Source organism: Drosophila kikkawai, chromosome 3R, assembly GCF_030179895.1.
Source record: "Drosophila kikkawai strain 14028-0561.14 chromosome 3R, DkikHiC1v2, whole genome shotgun sequence".
In the NCBI taxonomy this organism is placed as follows: domain Eukaryota; kingdom Metazoa; phylum Arthropoda; class Insecta; order Diptera; family Drosophilidae; genus Drosophila; species Drosophila kikkawai.
The window spans coordinates 16707247-16725793 of record NC_091731.1 but is presented as its reverse complement, the minus strand read 5'-3'; the positions used below and the strand labels follow the sequence as shown (position 1 = coordinate 16725793).

The window sequence follows — 18547 nt, the reverse complement described above, 5'->3', positions numbered from 1 at the left end:
GTGCACTTGTGCAATTTACTGATTTTCTCCCAATATTCCCACAGACCAAGCCATGCAAATGCCATGAGCGTTCTCTCTGTGTTGGCCTTGCGCTCATTTATGAAACTGATGTGGCGAGAATACACTGTGGAATAATTTCTGTGACGCAGAATATCTCACAAAACAACTTCAGGTTTTTCCCAGCTATTTTAGAATAGTTACATGCTTTTCAATTATAAATATTCATGTGTTATTTATGTTAATACCCTTAAATTAAAACAGCCTCAGCTTTAATAATTACTCAAACCAAACCATTTTCTCAGTGCTCTATGGAAACCAACCAATTCTCGATCCTGGCAGCTGCTTTGAGCTGGCATTGTTATTATTTGTTTTTAATCTTATCTACTAGTGGGCGGGTGACACACATTCCCCCACATTGGATGCACCTCTGCCAACATTTTCTAGGGACGATACTCCGCAGATGAGATGCTGTGTGTTCGAATTTCAAGCTGTCCCCGAATTGATTGGTAGATTTGCGTCAATAACCCTGTGAGAGGATTGGCAAACGCACGAAAGGGAATCTCCACTCGGCCACTAATGAATTAAACCGGATGCGACCCTCAAAAATCACTCGTCTGGTACTGTGTCCTGTCATCGAGGTCCTTCCCAATTTACAGTTGACATGCCGGGAGGCCTTGAAGTTGTGGGCTTAACTCATTAACAGCCACAACTCCTCTTGGCCATCAAATTGTCATAAAGCGAAAATCAATAGTACCACCAAGCTCCTCCGTTCCTCCTATCAGCCTGGCCATTACGGGGCTTCCTCTTCCAGTCATCCCAAAATGCATTAACATTAATGACATTGCGAAACGAGAATTTATTTTATTTAATTTCCTTAACTTTATTTCGCTGTTGCCCTTTTATCTTTGTTATTACCGCCGCTGCCACTGCCACTGCCACCGCCACTGCTGGAGCTGCTTTTTGTTTTCCATGGCGAGTATATTTAATTTTTGGTTTTTATGGCGTTTCAAACGCCTCGCAGAAAATTGGGAATCCGCGATGGTGGCCGGCGCTCCGGGAACTGACCCGCAGTGGGTCGCCGCTTTAATGGACGCTTGTGGTGGCCATGCGATTGCCATAATAATCATTAATTTTATGGCAAAACAATAAGGCAGGTAATAAAAGTTTCATTTTCGGGCCACATCCTCCCTCCGCCTTCTTATATATATAATTTTTTTTTAATGTAGCGGACATGGTGTCAACCTCGGAACCCTACAGGCTGCAGGACCAGCTTGGATGAGCAGAAATATTAAAAATAATGAAAGTGAAAAGTTTTTACGGCAACTGCCGTAGTTGTAGTGCTTGTGCGAGCAGGTAACGAAAATCCCCCGAAAGCTCTACAGCTACAGCTCCCCCTGTCTCTCGTTCCGAGGTCATAAAAGCCACATTTTGCCTTTTTAATGTTGCTCCTCCCCATGGCAAACGAATGGCGCGCACTTCTCAAGTGGCAAGCGATCTTGTTTATGCCACTTTGCAAGCGCTGAACTTTCCCAGATAAGACTGGGTGGCCATAGATGCTATGCAGGTGGCACAGGTAGCTCGGGGAAGCAAGTTGAGCTAATAAAGCGGGTGCCGCAATTAAGGTCAGGGGAGGACCTCCTCCTCCTCCACCAGTTCCCCGGCAGCCATCGATACCGCATTTGCAAATGGCCAGGCACTAAAAACTTGATAATTACTTGTAGAGACAGCTGTGGAGCAAATAATCATGTCTCCCTGATGGCCCATCTATTTAAGCGCACCTTACTATTTTTACGGGAGTAGTCTGTGCCAGGAGTGGGAAAAATATGTTCGGAATGGAACTCAGGGTAATGGATATTGGATATTTGTATTCTATAATATTAACTCCACTAATACTTCTTGTCTTCAGGTCCTGGAATATCCCTGTTCGAACTTCCTCAACATATTTGAATTCGGACTAATAACTAATATCAGATTGCATCTCTCAAACACAGCTTGCTTTCATCGCAGATTATTTGCCACAAACAGATATCTGGGAAATGCGTGCAAACAATTTGGAGAATGGTTGACCCTGGCCAGACGGCAACTGCTCGGTAGCCAGAGCACGCGGTCAAAAGCAAACAAGGTTATAGCCATGCCAAGGCCCCCATCACCTCCATCTCTCATATTCCGGAATACATGCAATTTGGAATTCACAAACAAAACATAAAGCAAAGCTGGCCCAAAGCGCTCCAGTTTTGTGTACATTTGAGTGGAACGAAGGCCAGGCTAATCTGCATGCAGGGGAGAGCGCCTCAAAGCTCCGAGGGTCACGGTCTTGGGGCTTCACGGGGACTTCTGAACGACTTTTGGAGCTGGGAGGGATGGGATACGCAACGCTTTGCGGTAAATAAATGGTAGCCAGGACAGCAGCCTGGCCAGAGATCCGCTGGCGCTTTCGGCTTAAATACATCAAACAAAAGCATAATCTTGGCCAAGCAGAAAAGTACACGCATATACACGGAGAAAAACAAAAATCGCTGTTATGTCGAAGATTAATTTAGAGATTATTAATATTTTAAATAATGAATTAAGTAAATACTAAATTTAAATTTATTTCAGGTCATAACCAAATGAATAGAAAGAAAATTCCAATTGGGAAAAGGTTTTAAACCATTTTTCTGAGTGTCACATTTCCTCGCAGTGTAGTCTTCAATGGGGGATGGCAGGTGACGAGCGGAGGGCACCGGATCGCATAAAATTATACGCGACATTGCGGCCACGTCAAGTAAAATAGATTAATTTTACCTGTGGCCAACGGGCCAGAAGGTTGTATCCCCCCGCGCCTCATTTTCCATCCCTCCGCAAATTAGATTGGCAGGCAACCCAGACACACACCTCACGGCTCACACCTTCCTCGGAGAAATCTCCTTCGGGCGTAAAGCTTTCTTGCCACAGTCAAATTAAATAAAATCCAATTTAAAATGAATTTTCGCAATTTCATTTAAAACGGGCAACAGTTTGTAGCGCCCGCCGTCGAGTCAGTCGGCAATTTATGCGGCTGATGTCCTCGAGCAGGCACGCCCCCTCGCAGTGGGGGCCACTGCGCCGCCCTCTTAACCCTCCGCCGCCTTTGCCGCCTTGCGGTTACCACTTGCTCTTGAGCCTCAAATTGGAATTAACGTTTTTAATGATGGAGCCAGCTCCTGTTTGCTGGGGCGACCGAGAGCCTCTCCAACTGCTGCACGCATATTCTACACTACAAAAACTTCTTAGGCTTAGCTAGATATATTTTAGGAAAATTTTAAATTTATTTATACATTTAATATTTAGTTTTTCATTAACATTTGCCTTCAAAAGATTTTCTCTTGATCAAAATATTCTTAAATTTCAACTTTTTCTTATTTATATATCTTATTTCGTTCTGTGTATTGCCAGCTTCCCGATTGTTGAAGCGAGAAAGATGCCTCTCAAACTGCTGCACGCACATTTCTGAAGGTCCCAGGGCCTTCCATTCATTAATGCGCTTTTTTATTAGGAAAATCGTTAACTTGAGTTTCCCCACTTAGCGTTTTTGCGCCGAGCTTTTACTTTCTTCTTTATTAAAAACTTTGGCGTCATGCATAAAACTCGCCAGTTTATTGCGATTTTTACACTTCGTTTATGAGCCAGAACCGGGGATTCGAGCAGAACCTGGTCAGGAGAGGTTGGCCACTAATCCGCTTGTTTTTCATAATCCTTACGCCACAGGCAACGGGCAGGACCGATGTGCAGCCGCGGAACAACGACAACGACAACGACAACAGCAACGACAACAACGACGTCAAGAGTGCAAAGTGGCTGGCAGAATTTATTTCATTTTTATTAAAGACGATGGCGCCCTTGTGGGTGGGGAAAGTGCGTGGATGTGGCTGGGGAAAAATGGGGAGTGGCTGGGCTGGGAGGTGAAAGGCGGAAGGTCGGTGCTCGGTGGTTTGGTGGTGACACGCGTGGCTTGTCAAAGCCATGAACAGCTGCTGCCTTTGGCGGGCTAGGAATATGTGTGGACATAATTTCCTTTTTTTTCCTGCTGAGCTCCCTTTATTTAATTTTTTTTTTGCTCTGCGATGGGGAGAAATTATTTTTGCAATGAGGCCCGATGAAAGTTGCGGGAAAACTTGCGGTGGCAAAAATATGCGGTACACAAAGTTCAGGTCGGTAGAAATTCAGAATCAACTTTATTTCAAAGGCCAGAATTTTGTACAGGTGAAAAGTGCTTAGCTAAAGGTCAAATGGAAAGGTTCCTAAAGGGGTGCCAAATCTATTTGCTAAATACTTTCGCATCCTTCAAAGGGTATGGGTAAGGTAAACTGCAAAAATGTAAACCAAAAACCACCAAACAATCTAAATATTTCGTCCCTCGCAACGTGAGATGTATCCATTTCCCGGGGCAAAATCAGACTAATGACCTATTGTGTGACCTGTCCATGGACAACTTTATTACGCTGACGTGCTGAAAAATCTCCTAAACATTACTCAAGCCGTTTTATTGGCTCCCTTGCCTCCGACTTGACCCCCCGCTGTCAACACAGGACGGCCCGACAAATAAAGCCGCTCACCTCGCCGGAAAAGTGAAGATGATGCCGCAGAAACGACACAACTGTCCGCTTGGCGACTTGAATTACCCAAAAATTGGCGGGGAAATGCGAGAATGCGCGAATCATCGGTCTGCCAGCCGGCCGCAGGTGGTGTTCTTTGTTAAACTTGAAAAATTATATTTTATTTTCTTCGTCCCGTTGTGCGCTGTACTGATTTTCGCGGCCCTTTTTCATCAGCATTGGGACTTGGAGTTTTGATGAAAAAGGGGGAAAAACTTGGGAAGCCGCGGAGCACTTTGAAAAAAGATTTTATGATTATATAGGAAAATATTATATTGTATTTTTAGTAGCCATATATACTTGCAGTTTTAACTTTCATTGACATTAACAATGTCCTGTAAGCACAGATTATAATCTGATTCGTAGGGTAACAACTGATTCCTTTTAGAACATCTTAACCAATAAATGTGTTTATAGGATTTGTAATACATTTTTTACGAGAACTTTTTTTAAAAAGAAATTTTTGGCATTCATAGGGACTATTTTTTCCAAGTGCATACCCATTTCGCATCCCCCTTTTTTTTACAACAATGGTAAACAAGGGAAGCTGGAATATCTCTGGGCATCTTTGTGAATAATGATTTGCCACTTGGGAGCATTTGTAAATTAGATGCCGCCGCTGTGTAGCCGCTGTTGCTGTTCCGTCGCACCGTTTGCTGCTGGCGACTGCGTAAATATTTAATTTTCGAGATATTTCAGGCGGAAGGCCGCCAACTTAGTTGACCTTTGACTTGTATTTTCCGCATTTTTTCATTCGTTATTTTCAGAAGCCATTATCATTATGTCCATGGTTGTCGCGGACCTGGCAAGGGTTGTAGCTTTTTCCATTATTTTCATTATTTTCAGTTGGCTCTCGAGATTTTCGGACCGCCGCCTGCGCACTTGACTCAATAATGAGCCAGTTAATTGAGGTGACAATTGTTGGACAGTCTCGAGAGACTGGCGGCTCAGCCCTTGACTTATGGCATTTTGATCATTTTATGCACTTGAAAGGGGAAATCAAATTCAACCCTTTTGCAGGATGCTTTTGGAGGGACTCCCTTGCCGGTTGGCAAGTATATTAAATTACTTGGATGAGGGTTCTGTTCTTGTTACTCCTGATGGGATTTGCTGGCACTTTTACCGGAAATCTAACCATTTTCACTTTAGCTTTAATTTTAAGTGGAAAGTTTTTGGTTGAGATAAACTCTTGCAGAGTGATTGTAGACTAGTTTGAAATTTAAACTAGTTTTTAATACTACATATTTACTTTTGAATTAAGATTCTTGCAACAATTTCTTCTAAAACCCATATAAATAAGTTATGCAAAATGTGTTGTTATTTTCTTAAATGAATTTCCAACTTTTCAGGAAACAATTTCGCTTAATCCCACGCAAATACCCTAATAAGAAGAGGTAACTTGACTCACCTGTCCGCCTTTTTGACATTTGACCACATGGCCGCCGAGACGGGCGGCATGAATCGCAGATTGCCGACCGGCGGCGAGGCGTAGGGTATTCCCCGGTACGCCTCCACCGGATCCAAGTGCCGGCCATCTAATTGGACAATTACGCCCGATATGGCGCCATTGCGTGCATGGATAATCCGAGAGGTTAGCTGGGCGGGTAATTGATCATGATTCGAGTTTGAATTGAAGTTGGAGTTGGTGCCGGAGGGCCGCCCACTGCGGTTGTTGTTACTGCCACTACCGCTGCCACCGCTACCGCTGCCCGGGGCTCCCGAGGAGGAGGAACTGCTGGTGGAGGAGGAGGACGTGGAGCCACCTGCCGACGATGATGAAGTGAGGGATAATGAGGGCACGGAACTGGAAGTGGCGCTGCTGGATCCGATCAGTACGAGTCCCCCGTTGCTGGTCGATGGCCCCGAGCCGGGGCTGCGCTGTGATGAGCTGAGGTTGCCGCTATTGCTACTGTAGCTAATTCCAGCTGCAGTGCATCCGGATAGGGTCAGAGCCAGGACCAGCACCAGCAGTGGGGACCACGTATGCGTCCTGGTGGGCGGGACTTTCCGCCGCGTTCGCGTTGCTGCTGATGGCGGGAGTTGGCGGACCGAGTGCAGCAACATAACCATTATTATTATTGGTCACAATGGCCACGTCGCAATGTTGCCGCTGTTTTTCGGATAACTTGTGTTCTGTTTTATGTGTTTTTTCGCCTTTTTTACTTTCGTTTTATAATTGACCACAAGATAGCTGTTAGTGGCGTGGCCTGGTTTTCGCTTTTCCTTGTTGCGGCAGGGATTTTACCCGTTTGTATGTTTCTTTTTTTTGTTCAACCATACAACATCAATGAGGTTGTTTCTCCTTTTATTTGCGCAAAAAAAAATATGGCAGTTAAAGTGAACGGAATTCTGGAAGGAAGAAAAATTAAATTGCATTAATTAAACAATGTCACAGCAACACTTAAGTTAACTATTTATTTAAAGGAGCTTCAACTGAAATAAAAATATGTATATACTAAAGATAGGCCCTTTAGGTCTATAGATTTGTATTTATTCATGAAAATTAAATACCTTGGAAAAAATAAATGCAAGTTCGAAGTTATAAGTTCTATGTCAAAAGTCAATTACTAGAACCCCTGTAATATGAAATTTATTCAAAGCACCCCCTTCAGTTGACGGCACTTTTTTTAAATTAAATTTTTCCCTTCCAACTTAAGTCGATCCCGGTTCCATCAAGCCTTTTTCACAATGCCTCATTCGGGCTCTTCTACGCTCTTCAGCCAATTCCGCCGAGTGTGTGTCCTAAAGCGTTTCATTCGGCCCTCTGCCATTTTTGTGCTCAAACTGAAGGCAGTCCTTCCTCCGAAAAAAGAAACGGGCGCTGGTTGATGGGATGGAAATACCCAGAATCCTCTCTTTGTCTTTGCCTCCTTTCTCTCGTCTTGTTTTTTGGTATGTTTGCCAGCTGAAGCATCACCTTGTTTGCACTTGGTGTAGTGTCCTTGCCCTTGTTGTTGTCAACAACAAGAGCAGAGGGAATGGGGGGTGGGTATGAGGAGAATGTGGATAGGTTCGGTAGCCAGGACAGTTGGCATTTTGCATATGCCAGACATGTCAGTCTAGCAGGCTCCTGACAACATGAGCAGAATGCCTACGTGGAAGGACAAGTGAGTGGACGGAGTGGGTCGATGGAGGCTTAAGGTGCACAGCACTAAGCTGGAGCCCATTCTTTGTCTGAATGGTGACATTGGGTCAATGGATCAGCCATTTGTCGTCCACCTGTGTTCATTCGAATCCGCTTCGATAAGAAGATCACGAGGTAATGCTTGGACAAGGATCTCTGTTGTATGGGCTTTAAACTAAGCTTAGGGCTAATATAAATGCGCCCTACTCTCAGAAATCAAAAGCATTTCTTCGTGAAATTATACAACAATGAAATCATAAGAGCTATAAGAATTTTTCCTTGTCCTTAGCAATGCTCCAAGACCACTTGGTCCCTCTGAAGTGAGCAAACTGACCTGTCCACCATTATTGGTCGCTGTTGAGGATTTAACCCGACTATCTTCTAGCAGCTTTTGCACTGAGTAAGGTACTCGACAGTCTCATAAGCCCCAAAAACCCGCCAGACTGGCAGGATACCTGGCCGTGCTCCTCTGTGTTATTCTTGGATTTTTTCGTTGGAAGGAAGACATTTTTATTCAGCTCGCACTTACTTATTCCGTGCGTTGGCTCTGCTGCTGTCTGCGTCTCTGGTGCAGGTGCTAAGCCTTTTCGACGTGCATGTGCCTTGGATGTCCTTGCTCTCCAGATCCTGCTCCTGCTGCTGGTCTGAGTCCTCTTAGTCCTCCTGCCGTTGCACCTTGTTGAGAATCACTTCACGTACTGCTCGCTCAGCCGCGTCGTCTGCTGGTGCTGCGTTTTCTGAATGCCGGCACGCTACAATTGTCATGCAAGCGGACATTCTCCGCGGAGACGTTCACGTACTCAGCGCTCGCTGGGATCCCGCGGAAACGGAGGCGGTCGAGAATGTGCCAAAGGATGAGCAGGCGTTGGCCGTCGTCGGCTGGGGGCTGAGGCCTTCCATAGTGGCTGCAATTGGTTCAAAGAGATGGCACACTTTTCATTAGACCTTCCTCTGGCTGTCTATGGCACTTAACCTATGCTTAATAATTAACCCGACACGCGCCATTTGAATGCGTATCTGGGGCGACAAACAATTTATCTAAGGCATACGAAGCGGTTCAGACGATTGACTAGGAAATTCTTAATGCCCTCACTAGTTTTCTTAAACTGTGATAATTTTAAAGCACAACAAAAGAATTACTTGAATTTTCTTAAACAAAATTTACAAATCATGAAACATCCATCAAATTTAATTAAAAAACTGGCTTAATTTCATAAATAAATTAAATTATAATAAAAGCTCATCTGAACTAGGATGATCTCTTTGACTCCAGACGTCCTTCTGCAGGGTATTAATTGAATCAGTGACTCCGGAGGTGGTGTAAAATTTTAATTATATGGTGCCCTCAAGTGTAAGTAAATTATTATGCAGATCATTAGCAAAGTAATTAGACTCGGCTGCCTCTCCGCTCATAATCCTCGGCTCACTAGTTGAATTAATTGTGTTCCTGGAAATTGAGTTATTTTAACATTCCATCAGGCCCAGCGATGGCTTTCGCCTCCGTTTTTGTCTTCGTTCACGACTTCGACTTTGGCTCGTTGGCGCTTTTCATTTATTATGCGAAATTCGAGTGAATTTCCCGCATATAATTTACCCCAGGCCAAGTCACATAGGCAAACAGAGGAGTAGGGAGTGCGAGTTGCTTGGTTTGTTTAGCAAATAACATCATCAAGTTGTCCGCAGCAATAGTGACTTTACGTTACTTAACTCTGCATCACCCTGCCCGTCCAGGGTAAACATTGTAAATCATACGCACTGTTGCCCAGACATTGCGCCTTGTGTAGCCATTGTAAGTGGGTTAGGGGCCAGTGACGCTGCGGTTAGGACTTTCAAGTGCTAAAACAGTGTGACAAACATATAAATATGCACTTATTGCAGAGCCAACAGCTGGCGTCCGGCCTCAACTTTTCTGATTGCTATTAATGTCCGACTCGCTCACTTATTTGCCCGACTTGAAACAAGCCGGCTTAAGGCTCTCCTTAGGCACACTCAACGATTCTACGTACACAATAATGCCGCCTTATTACATGACAGGAAAAACATCTCAAACTTTGCTCTTCGCTGCTCCTCCACAAATTCTTGCCGAACTTTTGGACAGAAAACAAAAAGTTGTCAAAAAGTTCAAATTTGTATACAAGTTGTACGTACTCACGCCAGTATTCGAAATGACTTTATTCACATTTGTAATTTGTATCTCGGCTCTCCGAGAGATAATTGGATTCGAGAGTGTCTTCATGTTGTTTGCCTAATTTAATTGCAAATAAACGAAACGAAATTCCAGTTTGTGAAATACTTTTGCTTTAATTAAAAATCAAAACGCGATAAGCGGCCCAGGGAATTGCCATGGAAAACGTTTTATCATGGAAGCGGGTCGGAGTGGCCGGGTCGTGGAATTACATCTCCAACGAGAAGTAGTCTCTTGACTTTCCAACTGGCCGCAATTTCCGTCTTGCCGCAACTTTTTTCGTGCTCTTTGTGCCATAAATTCAGCGCCGCCAAGACGGAGCATCCGCATCCGCAGCCGCAGCTCGGTCCGAGGGTCATTAATTTGTCTTTCGAGACAGAGGCGGCACCGGCAGTTGCGGATGAAAGGGCGGCCTGGACAAGGAGCAGTCTCGGCCGCCTTGGCATTAAACTGCTTAAGTAGCACAACTAAATTAAGAATTGTGGGCCAAGCAATTAGAAAAGGGGCAGAGGAGGCAGGTCAGACAATGGGCAATAAAGTTCAAAGTTAGGTCAATCCTTAGGTGTAATGGATATTTGTTTGTTCAGATTTCTCCTGATTTTATCTGTCTTTTCAAAGGCATACTCAAACTTATTAAATATCTCGATGCTGTACAGAGAAAATAACTTACTTTACTTATTTTTTTATAACTCGAAAAACCCGAATTTTATTGTATTTTTCCCAGTTTTATTTTTGTGCGATTAACTAAACGAAAGTTCCAAAGGGCTCGTGGCAGCGTATGCTTTATATTCAATGCTCCCATCTCGGAGCCCTCATGTGGGAAAAACTGCTTCGTTATAGCATATCGATTCGATACGTTCGCAGACATGTATTTCCGGAAATTTAATCAGTTTTGGTGCTCTGCCGAGTTGTGAAAAGCAACCGAAACGAAGGAATCTTCACAAATATAAAAAGAAATCCAAATCCAAAGGCAAAGGCACGGCAAAGCAAAAGGAATGCGTTGGTGGAACGTAGAAGGGAAAATTGTTTAGCAGTTGTCTGACTGGAAATGGAAATGAAAATGTTTCTGACTTACTTGCCTGGGCATTGTTATTTGAGTTTATTGAAATGACTGTCTTGCCTTCCCCCTGCTTAAGTGGGTATGAAAGTACCCATACAAAGGCAGGGAAGGCAAAAAAGAGATAGTGGCCGAAGGAAATGGCTTTTTGGCCTTGGTTGCTCCATTGAAAGATATGAAGGCGAGCCAGATATATACATAATTCTAGTTGTAGTCCTGGCCTGGAGTTTTTGCGAATTTCCTAGTAATTATTTAGTTGAATTCTTCGACCGCATTGAAGAGTAGAATAGTATCTCGCAACACATGGCTTGAATTCGGAAACAAAAACTATTGTTTTTGCATAATACTATTGTTCTTGCATAAAAGCAGTGTCTGCAAGGAGACCGAAGAGTTGACAGATACTCGGACCAACTGAAACTGTAATTTTTCATGCTAATTTATGCAAAATTGTGGGAAATTCGCTCGAAGAAAATATGAGCGAGAAATGCAATCTGAAAAAGAGTTGGGAAGCCAAAAGAGGAGCTGGCAAACAAAGAATTAAGTGCGATGGCGAACTTTCCGAGTGATGGGAAATAATGCGACTTTTTAACTATGTTTTTAGTTTAGCTAAATGCATTTTGCATGTCAGAGTTCGTCTCCTGATAATAATATTCGAAGGAAAAGTCTCTCTCTCTTCCACACACACTTTTTATCGCAATTCTTCCTCTACTTTTTCTTTCGACGACTCCTCATTGCCCTAATGGGCCATCTTCTTTATGCTGCGTTTTAGGGTTTCATTATGCTGACTATCCGGCAAACAAAGGCTTATAATTTTTTTGCTCGCCCACGTCCTTTATTTATGTATACGAGTACATAACTTCTCGCCATCCTCTGCCCGGAAAATGGGAAAAACAATGGCTTTTCACAACAACAGCGGCAAAAATTAAACTGACTTTCATCAGGAAGAGCACAACTGACAAGTCAACGAGAAGAAAATAAGGAAGCGCGTCTCGGAAAAGTAGTGGGGATAAAAAATACTTGGCGGAAATTATAATCCCTCTGCATTTTGAAAATGAATGAAAATGAAAATGCAGGAAAATAGTTTCCCGCTCGTGTCTTAAAGCGGCTCAAAGGGGTTTAAGTATTAGCATAAATGTGTAAATATACAAAATGAGGCATTGCCCTAACCGCAAATGGAAAATAATTGTTATCCTTATGCAAAACGAAGGGCTCATTGAAATTTCATAACCAATTTTTACCTTTCCCCAGGAAGACAATCGAAGCGTAATGATTTATTCATTCGCCTATCGCTGCATTAATAAATTGGCTTTAATCAGAAGCAATACAAATACAATTTCTATGCCAGACAATAAATTTGATTTTAAATTTACTCAAAGGTGTAATCTGGGGGGAAAACGCAATCGCAAACTGTTTAAATTATGCAAAGTTCTTTGACATTTGAAATCCTTCGAATGCGATTGGCACACACACGCACAAACTCTAATACACATGAATTTATCCTTAGGCCAAACATTAGCTGAAGCAATAAATTTTTCGCACAATTGGGCCCGGCAAATGCATGGGAAATTAATTTCCCTCCGATTTTACAATGCTGTCTTCCCTGCATGGGCATAAATTTCGTGCTCGCGGCTAAACAAATTCCGAAGGCAAATTTTCGGCCCAGTTGGAAATAAATTATCGTTTAATATTGGCAAATAATTTGGAACCATCACTTCTCAGCCTGCTTTCGGTCGCCTTCGTTCCGGTATTTTTTCGTCCTTGCCCCGAATTCGCAAATTGAATTCGTTATTCCGGCGTCGCATTAAATAATTTTCCCTTGGGGGGTCACCAACAGCAAATGGCAAAATAATGATATTAAAGCAGCATTACGCCATTACGTAGCAGCACACATGCAAAAATAATTGACGACAATGACGTAGGCGACAGCCACGCACACATACACACACACACATATAAACGAAGACATTACGCATACGCCCCGTGAGCCAAACCAGACTAAATAATGAGGCTAGAGAGGACCCAGGCAGAGAGAGAGAGTTGGCAACGTGAACGAGTAGATATAGAAGCTAGGAACTTAGTCACAGACGATTACACATTGTCCCAACTCCTAAGGTAATATTTTACATTCATCAGAAAAGAGGAAATTAATACAAAATAAACTATTTTTCATATATCTATAAAGAGGTTAAGAAATAATTTATATAAAATATTATAACCATTTCTTAAGTATACTTTAGCAAGTTATTCTTTGAGAATGAAACCCTATAACGTTAACCAAAAGCATCGCTGGCTAACTAAGCTAAATCTTGGCATCAAGCTTCCGCATAATTTACTTTGGATTGTTATCATCCTGGCAGTCCATCACACTTAAGGCGACAATTTCGAATGAAAATCAATTTGCAGCGCACAGGCCAGAGGACACAGGCTCCTAAATATTCATCCCGGCTAAGCGTGTTGGTCTTAATTAATTTCCACCCATGCCAGAGCAGTGCCCTTGGCTTTGTCCAGGATTACTTTTACTGGATGTGGCAGAGAACTACGAGCGTAGCTGCTCTTTGGGGTATTTTAATGACGTTTTCATAAACAGCCGCCGCCATTCTGTGTGTGTGTGTCTCTTACTGTGGCTCTGTGTGTCTGTCAATGCGTTCCTAATTCCATTTTATGCCACGTGGCCCGGCCTTGATGCGGCGTATTTGTTTTTGTTTGCCCGAAATGGTAGATAAAATAATTTATTGGGTAAAAATCGCTGGCCAAGAGCTAAGCGCTCTGGTTTCCCCCGTACTTTTTCTGCGTTGTCCTCGCTTTTGTCTTTTGGCTCATGTTATCTGCAATGGAATATCTATTTGGCCATCGCTTTCGGCCCTTCCATAATGTTGGCGCCATGTTGATGTTATCTCAGCGGAAGTGTTGACTCAATGTTTACTCAATGAGGGCGTTGCTGGCGCGATATGACAACGGGTCCTTTGCCGCTCTGGTCCCCAGGTCCTTGGGTCCTTTGTGTATGTGCGGTCATAGGAGCATTCGAAGCCAGCCATTTTGTTTCGCTTTTGGCTTTGTTTTTGCCCACTTAGTTAATACATTTGCTTGTTCGCTCCGCCCTATAAATATGCAAGGGCAAATCATCCTGTCCAAATAATGCAAGGTCGACGCTGGATGGAGTTACATAAACGCAGGCCGAAACAATGGCCAAGACATCCGAACCGTAATTGACCTTTCAACAAGCCAGGCGATGGGAAATAGTCAAGGATAAAGGCTTCATTTGGCAGTAAGAAAGTGATTCCGGACCAGACAATGGGAATCAATTAGGTCAAGTCGGAACGAGGGCTAAAAAATAAACAAGTTTAATGGACAAGATATTTTTTTACGACAAAAGCGAACTCATTCTTTTAAGTTTGTCATCTTTTAGTGGGGGCACTTGGAGAAATCTTTTATGTATTTTAATTCTTTCCCTTTATTAGAAGAAAGTTGATGACACATTTCACTGAAAATCTGTACATGTATCCACAGATATCCTCTCCCAACTGTAATATCCATTCTGCAGCAACACAAGCACCCAGCTGGCCTCTAATTGAGTTTCGACCTCATGCTGTAAGCCGGAGTCTTAGCCAGTAATATTTCAATTTGAACAATCTCAACTTAACCGCAGAGGAAAGCCTGTTACACTAATGAGCAACACCTGGGGAGACAGCAGCAGCAGCAGCAGCTGTAAAGGTGAAATAGTTATCCCCAGACAAGTTGCAAAATTTACAGCACAAGAGCAGAACAAAAAAAAAAAAAATAATACGAAATCTGCTTAGCCACAACGTGGGTGGACTTTGCGGGGCCGAGTGTGTAGTTGCTGCCAACCTAATGGCACATCTCCAGGCTATTTGGGCCTGGCTTTGTGTCCGTCCTGGTCCTTGGTCCTGCCGTCCTCGTTGGCTTTGTGTGTTTCCGTAAACTGTCATTTCCGGCTGCCACTGCTTCACTGCTTCCCCCGCAGCTCTCTCGGCTGTGAACCGCCCTAGCTTTGCTTTCAATGCACAATAATTGTTATCTTCAACAATTTGCGGATGTTATAAACATATACGACTGCTTCATATTGTCTGCATGTAAATACAGCAATGTGGCACGGTCTCTGGGAGTCTCGAGTTTGTCCCCAGGTGCACAGAAAGAAATTCGGAGAGGCTGGGGCACTATTCGAAAATTAGAGGCATATTTTAAATCTCAGCCTCTGTTCTCTATACCTTTCTTTCTTTTGTAAGAATATAAGGCTTTCTCTTGCTCCTCAAATATCTGGCTTCAGACAGGCTTAAAAGTTTAGTTTCAAAGTTCTAGACTGAATTATGGTATTTCTCTCTGTGTGGGAGACTCCATGTTTGCACTTGTCGTTCGCTTTAATGGGCGGGCGAGAAGTGCACCTGCTCTGCTCGAGCCCGCTCCCCTTATTCAGAGCTCCAGCTCCTCCTTAGCCTGTTTCGCCTGCCGCCCAGCCCGGTGCCTCCGCTGCCTTCTCCGGTTTCCACAACAATCGACATCCTCCCAATGGAGAACTGGCACGGAAGACATTTAGCTAAGCGCTTCGCTTGGCAAACAATTTTCGATTTCAGTTTGGGCCCCCCATTTCCCATTCATTCGCCATCCCCAGCATTTTCCCTTGGGGGGGATACGCGCAATTTGAAGCTCATGTGCGAAAACTTTCAAGCAGTGAAAGTTGCGAGCACCAGCTAGAAAAAGTCTCGAATTTCATAGATACGAGTGGTGGGTGAGGGGTGGTGGCGGTGGCTTCTGGGTTACGGATGGTATTACAAGCTAAGCCAAGTTGTAGCTGCTTTTCCCCTTGGTTCAGTAACTTTTGGCTGGAAATTTGTTAGATGGAATATATTTCGGCAGGACTTTTTTCAATTCCCCGATCGAGTTTCATACATATTTTAGGTGCGCAGCATGCCCGAGAATTGTTGATGGCCGACGAAGTATTTACGCCCCGCAGCTGGGCAATAATTAAAGGGGAAGAGGCACTGGCCAGAGCAGGTGATTATCCTGTGCATTACGCATACGCCCCATTGTCGAGTCTGAGTGTTGTGTTCACTGTGTCACGTCGTCTGTCCCGTAAATTCACCTGTTTGACTGCGTTACTCATACGCCTACGTGTCTCATTAGGAGTCGTGTGGCCGTCTCTCCCGGCTCGGTAATAGAAAACTTTGCCATAACATTTAGGCTGCCTAAACTTAATTAACAACCCCGAACAGGTAATCGGCAGGCGGTCGAATTGCTCCGCCAGGCCATGCTCCTCTTCCACAGCCCGTTCCCTGCCATTTTTCAGGCCATTTCATTTGCAAATGTTCTCTGGACACACAGCGCCACGGAGCCTTCCGCCTCCCCATTAAATTGGTCATTAGGCGTCAAGTGGCTGGGTTTTGCTGCGCCGCTCGGCCCAGTTGGAAGTTTGGCATAACGATGGCATAAACAAAGGCATCCGAAATTGTTTCGGCTTAATTTGAATGCTGCCCCCACCACCGGTTGACTTTAATTACTCGCCGCCCTTTCCCTTCTCGGTTGGCACATTCAATTAAATTATCGTGTAGCAGGTGGCTTTAAAGCGGAAGGATCTCCGCCAGCTAGAGCATGCAGTTTCTGTGCGTGAAAACAAAATTCAAGCATGAAAACAAATCTTTTTAATTGTCCCTCTAGGAAAGTTTATCGTGAAAGTCTTATGCAAGTTTTCGCCTTTATTTGGTCTCCCTGGCACGAAAACAAGAAAATTAGTTAAAACTTTTGGCACAAACAGCAGACGACTTTTGCCTAAGGGCCTAAGGGTACGAAAGGTGGGCAGGACATTTGTTCAGCAAGCCGAGAAGCAGAAGGAAAAGCTATTCACAGCTAGAGGACAGAATAAGAGAGATCACAATGAAATCGAAACCACTTTGGAATTCCTTTTCCTTTCCTTTCCTTTTCTCGAGGCCATTAAATTATGCACATCCATTTCCAGATACTATATGCATAGTCTTATGCATCCTCCTCGCTTGCGGCAGCCTTCATGCATTAAATCCTGCACTCTTGGCTGCAACTAAGCATAAACCGAGAAGGAAACTTAAATTAATTCCCATTTTTTGGGGCAGCGGCAACACGAAATGAACGTGCATATATAACGAAGAATAAGCGCATAAATAAACTATTTGTTGCTAAGGCATCTCGCTCCGAGCATTTTCCACGCCCATTTTCCCCCTTCGTAGTATTCTCAACATTTTTGTAAACGGCATAAAGAAGTGAAAAGAACAAGGGGAGCTGGGAAATCTGTTGAGTGGAAAATTACAAAAAACTGCAAAAGCGGCATTTACCAACATTTTCTGCATACCACGGATAGTGGCTCCTTCCGCGCCTCAGCCCCACACAGACAACACACACATGTGTTGCTTTTAAGTATTTTGGCAAGTTGTGCATATTTTAATTAGTTTCCACAGCCAGCAAACAGTTTTTGCCAAAACAAGCAGCCAGGTGGGATCCAGGCGTAAGACAGGGCGTATACGCAACCTGCGACCTCCTGGCAAGAGTTCCTGTTAATGCGAGCTTACAGGAGCTACGAAGGTGAGTTAGGCATCAATGAAAGGCAGGAAACAAATACCCTTTCCAAGAATTTAATTTCTATATTGGAATAAAATTGATAGACTTTCTACAAAACTTCCTTTAAACCAGATATTTACCTATAAAATTTACCTAGAAAATATTAATATTTTGCATTTATGACCCCAAGCAGGGTACATATTTACGCCCAATAACTTTTCTTCCTTTTCTTCGTTAAACTTAAACATGACTTGGGTCTTGCTGTTAGCTTTTTGGCTCTAAAACTCCGCTAAAATGCACACAATCCTGGCGGAGCTGCTGCTGCCTTTGTGTTATGCCAACTGGCAAAGTCAAACAAATGTCAAAGTGAGACCAGGCATTTCCCCCACCAAACCCTGCTAAGTCGTTGCTCAATTTCTGGGCACGGGGATTTTGTGTTTAACTATTTAGGCAGCGCATCGGAGAAAACGGATTTTCATTGCCTTTAAGGACTCTGCCTGGCGTTTAGTGTCGACAAAAGGCCAAAAGCATATCAATATGTGTGGAAACAGGGGAAATGGGGGCTAACAAGCGGCGGCCAAGGGGGAGGCACCTATGCAAATATTTCTAGACTGCCTTACTCTGCTCTCTCCTCTGAACCATTCAAACTTTCTGCTTCAGTTGCTTGCTTGTTCTTCGAATGTATCTTGATACAAGTACTGCAATTTGTACTCGTAGCAGAGTTACACAGAGAAAAAATTATAATGCTAACTCTCTTTTAGTGAATAACATTTTTCACTAACTTAAGAGACTATCTGAAGTCCAACTTTAAGGCTAGAAACTTTGCCTTAAGTACCTATACTTAACGAGTTATGTTTCTTTGTGGCACTTCTCCCAGTGTCGCTGCTCCTGTCGCGTTCCCCGAAATTGGCTTCCATACATACACATACACATTCAGATACCCACTTGACTGCTCGTTTTGGCTTTGCTGCCATTCAAATCTGGTCTGAATCCAACGCCCACCACCCAGAAAATGCATTGCACAGCAG

General features: G+C 43.6%; 2 protein-coding genes across 2 annotated transcripts in view; one reads left to right on the top strand and one right to left on the bottom strand.

Annotated features, from left to right (window-relative positions):
* Nlg1 (Neuroligin 1) overlaps window positions 1–18547 on the top strand; it is a 101236-nt gene that overhangs the window by 2558 nt on the left and 80131 nt on the right. The window lies entirely within an intron of this gene.
* Window positions 1–18547, bottom strand: part of Nlg3 (Neuroligin 3) — a 70313-nt gene that overhangs the window by 26810 nt on the left and 24956 nt on the right. Inside the window, exons 2-3 of the mRNA XM_017180066.3 lie at window positions 8267–8642; window positions 6022–6962 (exon numbers count right to left, since the gene is read on the bottom strand). Of these exons, the coding sequence (XP_017035555.1) occupies window positions 6022–6683 (662 nt within the window). The 5' untranslated portion in view covers window positions 6684–6962; window positions 8267–8642. The remainder of the gene's footprint in view (window positions 1–6021; window positions 6963–8266; window positions 8643–18547) is intronic.